The 6,160-nt window shown below is 35.4% G+C and overlaps 1 protein-coding gene across 1 annotated transcript; it reads left to right on the forward strand.

Moving 5' to 3' along the window:
* The first annotated feature begins 969 nt into the window (after nt 1-969).
* LOC114163829 (protein SDA1 homolog) lies at nt 970-6,160 on the forward strand. The gene is made up of 15 exons (XM_028048181.1): nt 970-1,646; nt 1,726-1,902; nt 2,046-2,170; nt 2,256-2,391; nt 2,984-3,133; nt 3,225-3,278; nt 3,415-3,510; nt 3,595-3,654; nt 3,812-3,886; nt 3,993-4,046; nt 4,273-4,374; nt 4,479-5,141; nt 5,217-5,333; nt 5,503-5,610; nt 5,811-6,160. The coding sequence occupies exons 1-15, from the start codon at nt 1,239-1,241 to the stop codon at nt 5,961-5,963; spliced, it is 2,478 nt and encodes an 825-aa protein (XP_027903982.1). The 5' UTR covers nt 970-1,238; the 3' UTR covers nt 5,964-6,160.

Consider the following 6,160-nt stretch of genomic DNA (forward strand, 5'->3'; position numbering starts at 1 on the left):
TTTGTCACCACTCAAACTTATAATTTATAGTGGGGCCACCGATCACATTCTTTCTTCACCAATCTTGCTTGTCAACAGTAAAGAAAACACTTCTTTACCAATAGTTGTTATACCAAACGGTAACCAAGCTCTATTATCTCTATTGGAACTTTACCTTTACGTCCAATTGTTTCTTTAGCAAATGTGCTTGGGGTACCATCTCGCAAAGTAGATTTGAGAGTTCTTGATATTCACCCTCGAAATCGAAGGGAAATGTTAAAAATTAAATCATAAAGAAATATTTTAATTATTAAAATAACTGAATTAATAAACAATGTTGCATCTTTTTAATTAATTTAATTATTATAAGAATAATAACATAACTATAGGTATTGCATATATTATAGATATTCACTCTTGTATATATTTCTTGTTTTCTTTTCGATACAATACAACACAAAATTCCTTTTTATTTGTTTCCTTCACATAGTTTATTAAATAAAATTAAAATATAGAAACTAATTAGAAATTTGTAGATGAGGTTATGATATAACTCTTTATTTAAATACCTTAGAAATAATATTCAAATTTCTTTAATCAAACTTAATAACAACAAATATTCATTTCAATTATTTATTTATTTATTTAAATATTATATAAAACAATTTCTTAAATTTTTAAATCCATAATTATACACCAATTTAATTATTATCATACATTTTAATATACAAAAGTATATGCATAAAAATATTTTATATTATATTATCATATAATAATATAATTATAATTATTTTCCTATATTATTAATTTTTTTAATTTTTATAGCATACCTATATATTATATATAATTATAATAATTAAATATATATATATATATATATCTTAAATTTATTTATACAAATATAACAATAATTATATTACTTTTTTTTAAAAAATTAAAAAGAAAAACAAAAAAATAAAATGCCTGTGTTTACGCACCCAGGGTACGAGAGACTAGTTAGATTTCATAATTTGGATTTTTGACGCCCCTTTCTCTCTTGCAATTGCTTCCTTCAACCCTGAAATTTCAACTTACACTTATGGGTTTTCAAGTCTAACCCTAATATTCCTTTCGGTGCTTTGTTCTCCCTTCCACTCTTCCTGGCATTTTTTACTTTCATCTCCTCTGTTGGTTGTCTTCAAGCCTGGGTTGTGTTGTGATTTTGCTGCTGCAATTTTGTTTTTCATCCCTTGGTGGTGGGAAATCCAAATAGAGTGAGTATGGGTTCCGGCGGCATGGTAGCCGCGGCGGAAGCCCTAGCGGCGTCCGGTCGGAGCGCAGAGAAGCTGAGTCTTTCGTCACTCCAATCGAAAATGAAGTGCGATCCTGAAGGCTACGAATCGGAGCTACTTCTTATCTATAACCAATTCAATTCCTCCCTGGAACTCTTTCAGAGACAAGCCGCTATGAACTTCACCTCCGTCACTGGCATCGGCAGCGACCCCACTATCGCCAAAGACCTTGGCGACAGGGCCATGTTCCTCTCCCACGTCACTCCTTTTTACCCAAAACACCTCGCCGATTTCCCTCGCAAACTCGCCGACTTGCTTCGCTGCGCGGCGCGCACGTTGCCTTCTGGACTTCGCTGCCAACTCACTCACGCGCTTATCCTCCTCTCTAATAGAAAGGTTTAAATGAAATCGGTTTGTTTCAATTTGAGTTCACGGAAGTTGTATCGTGGTTTGATGTAATGTTGCATTTGTGTAGGTTGTTGATGTTGGAGAAACGCTGTCGTTGTTCATGGAACTTCAAACCTTAGGTGACAGGACGGTGAAGAAGCTGGCGTTTGATCATGTTGTTCATAGTATAAGGCGCATGAACCAAAAGCATAAGAACGAAGCCAAGAACCGCGCTCTTCAGAATATCTTGTTTGCATTGGTTCAGGTTTTTTGTGGATCTTTTTCTCGTCATTTGCCTTTTTTTTTTTTTTTTTTTTTTTTTTCTGTAAGTAGTTTAAAACATAAAATAAACTAATCCAAAGACTCTCAAGTCTTCTAACTGGTCAGTGAATTTGTGTTTTGTAATAGAAAGAGGAGGAAGAGTCGGCCAAGAGGGCACTTGTGACCCTATGTGAGCTTCACAGGAGAAAAGTGTGGTTTGATGAAAGAACAGCAAATGCAATTTGCACTGCTTCCTTCCATCCATCGTCGAGGTTTTTCTTTTATCTGTTTTTTGTATGTTGTGTTACAGCATGAAATTCTATCACACTAAGGATTATGCCTTTTTATCTCTTTCAGGATTATGATAGCAGCTTTATCATTTCTGCTTGATTACGAGAAGATTCAAGATGATGATGATAGCGATGATTCAGGCAGTGACGATGAGACAAATGAATCGCCTCAAGTTGTTCTCAGCAGGGAGACCCTTTATAAGGTGATGTTTAATGATAACTGTCCTATTAACATTAAATTTTTTGTTGCACTTTTAATCAGGGTATTTCATATATATATTGATGGGCCTCCCATCTTCGTATATAGCAAGAAAAGAGAGAGCCAGGTTAAATGGGAAATGATGTGGGATTAGTCGATAGAAGTCTGTTACTGGTGGATGGAATTGTTATGTTGAATCCTAATCATTGCTTAGGCTAGAGGAGAGGAATGGAAGATATGGAGGGAAAAGTGATTGTGAGAGAGCAGGATTGGGGTAGAGGGGAGGCAATCAATGGGTTAATTTTTGGTACACATTTCATGTTATTTAATGATATCAATCTTAAAACATCCTTTATTAAACTGATTCTATTTTTGTTGACTACTTTCTTCTCTTTTTCTTTTTCATGATATATCATCTTCCAATTATGGGAATTTGAAGAATGGAGTTATTTTCAAGGGACATTAGTGAAATTGAATAGTGTTAATTGACTATCTAAATTAGTGTGTAATTGATTATTTTTTGCTTATATTTGAATATGGTGGTAGTAAAATACGCTTAGTTGTCTATAATTATTGGTTATTCTTACATAATTTAGGCAAGCCACCAAGGTACAGCAGCGAGCAAAAAGAAAAAGAAAGCAAAACTACAACGAGCCATACGCAGCATGAAAAGGCAGCAGCGCATGTCATCTGAAAGAACTAATAACAATTATTATTCACCACTTAACCATCTTAAAGATGCTCAGGTTGGTAAAATTTTTATTTCAACATCCTATATACATTTTGGCTCAAATTTTGTTTTATTACATCAACATCTTGATTCCATATGATCTTCAGGGTTTTGCTGAGAAGCTGTTCTCACGTCTTAAGAATTGTAACGAGCGATTTGAGGTGCGTACTCTTGTAAATCTTAAAAAGCATTCCAATCGTTGTATTACATTAAGACTAGCACTTCCTTTCAAATCTTCTTGTGCTTTTTCAGAAATACACATTGACTTGGTTCTTTAATTACCTGCATAACTTATAGGTTAAGATGATGATCTTGAAATTGATTGCTCGGACAATTGGACTTCACCGGTTATTTTTGCTAGACTTCTATCCTTTTCTTCAGAAATATATTCAGGTATCATTTCATAACTTAAGTGAAATTTGGTATTCTGTTTGTTACTGAAGTGTGACGGTTGTGATGTATGCATCATGTAATCAGCCACATCAACGTGACATAACAAATTTGCTTGCGGCAGTTGTTCAGGCTTGCCATGACATGGTACTGTATAATTGTGATTTATTTTCAATCCATTTTATTTTTATAGTTTTAGTTTTTTCTTTCAGAATTTGATTTTTTGTTAGCTATTGTGTAATATTTTTGTTCTCCTATGATTTTCTGTTTATCCTATCTCATTCAAGGTGTTATTTGGATTCAGGTCCCTCCTGATGCCGTTGAGCCCTTGTTCAAACAAATAGTAAATCAATTTGTACATGACCGATCGCGTCCAGAGGTGTTCTTTTCCGTTTGATTAACATTTTATATATCGCTATATATTTTCATTTTTCTGCAGGGACACTCAAGTTTGCTTTCTTGATGATTTTGGTTCATGTTTTTAGGCTATTACTGTTGGACTAAATGCAGTGAGGGAGATATGCATGCGCATGCCATTGGTAACTACTGCAATCTCATCATCCTAGGGATATAGGCATCTTACTTATTTTTATTTCCGCAAGATAAATTGTCCCACCACTATGGCTGGTTAACTTGTAAATTCAAACTGTCACTAAAATGGTCTAGGGGTTTGTTTCCTACACTATTCCTCCTTCAGTAGATCATCCTTGAGCACCTTGTTATGTTCCCTAACTGCTATTCTGATATTTTTATTTTGGACTGTAGTTAATGAATGAAGACTTGTTACAAGACCTTGCACTATATAAGAAGTCCCGTGAAAAGGCAGTTTCAGTGGCAGCTCGTTCTCTTATTGGGTTATTCAGAGAGGTAGTTAAGGCTCTGTTATGAGTAGGTGTCTCCTTGTGTGCTTAAGCCTAGTAGCACACTCATGTACATTTTCCACAACTTTAACTAATATTGTTCATTTGCAGCTTTGCCCCTCACTGCTAGTTAAGAAGGACCGTGGACGGCCTATTGACCCAAAGGCAAGACCAAAGGCATATGGAGAAGTTACTGTTGCGACTGATGTTTCTGGTGTTGAGTTATTGCAGACTGTTGACAACGATGAGCAGGATGGTGATCATTCTGATGATTCTGCGTGCAGTGTCTCGGACAATGACCAGCAAAATGATATGATGAGTATTAATGATGATGATGATGATGATGATGATGATGAAGAGAGCCAGTTATGCAGTGATGACGACACTGAAAGTGATGATGATGAAGCCAGAGGTACCGATGCTATATCGGAAGATGAAGATGAGAGTTCTGATTTTGAAGCTGGTGACAGTGATACTGCTGAAGATGTTGACGATAAGGGGGATGACAATGATGAAGAGGATGATGTTTCAGATCATGAAGAAGATGGTGAACAGGCTTATTTAAGTGATGGCAGCAATGTGGAGACTAAAAGTAAATTGAAAGTCTCAGCCAAAAAGAGGAAGTTTACTGATTTTGATGGTCAAATTATTGCTGCTGATACAAGTCTTCGGGCTTTGAAGAAATTGGCAGGGGCAAAAGTGGGGGATGTGCTACCAGAATCTCAAGATGGAATTCTTTCTAATGAAGACTTCCAGAGAATAAAAAAATTAAAGGTTTCTTTGGCTTATTCAGTAAGTTCAATTTTTAACGTATGTGGCTTTTGTTGAATTTATTTATGTAAATTGTAGGCAAAAAGAGAAGCAAAAGATGCATTGGCTCAGCAGGGGCTAGCGAAGTCATCAGGCATTAAAGTTCCTAGTTCTGATCAACTAAGTCTAAAGCGAGTGGATGGTGCAATGTTGGAAGTAAGTGGATTTAATTGCTCGGTTGATTATCTCAATCTGCAATCCTTTCCTAAAGGATGAAATACAAGCTTTGTTTAAATGAGATACAGTTCTAGATTCGCTTTAAAAAAAATTTCATCTTATACACGTCAATAATCAGGGCTATCTATTCATGTACCCCATTTTGTAGGTTCATGTAAGGAAAAAGATGAGCAAAGATGAAAGGTTGGCATTGGTTAGAGCAGGGAGGGAGGAAAGAGGAAAATATCATGCTCGAACTGCTGTAAAACAGAATAAGGTATGTTAGTTTCTCTTCCTTGCTTTTTTTCTTTTATTACCTTAATCCAAGACGTACTTGATTGGCCTAGACAAAATGTTTTATTTTATAAGATTGTGTGAATTTGAATTTGAAAGTGGAAAGAACAACTATATCATATAATGGCCGTGCTACTTGATTTGATCGGAAACCAATGGACCTGTATTGTTTCCTGTGAACAGACTGGTGGCCTAAGCAACCGACAAAAGGAGCACAAGAAGAAAATGCCCTTGGCTGCAAAGAGAGATAAGGTATCAAGAACCCGGATAGAGAAAAAGAAAAAAAATCAGCGATCTGGCAAACAGTTCCGTGGACGGAAAGCGTGGAAGCAATAGATATGGTGTCATACAATGACCTGAAATTTTGTTTTGTAATGAACCCGTTCGAGTCTTTTTTTTTTCCAACCTCATTTATTGTTTAAATTGGTAGATGATTTTTATTTCCCAACCTCAATTGTTACCTTTTTATTCTTTTTGTAGTATTAAAAAGACACCATCTTGACATGTTACTTTTTGAGTAGTTTTGTCTTTTA

This window comes from Vigna unguiculata, chromosome 9 (assembly GCF_004118075.2).
Source record: "Vigna unguiculata cultivar IT97K-499-35 chromosome 9, ASM411807v1, whole genome shotgun sequence".
Lineage (NCBI taxonomy): Eukaryota > Viridiplantae > Streptophyta > Magnoliopsida > Fabales > Fabaceae > Vigna > Vigna unguiculata.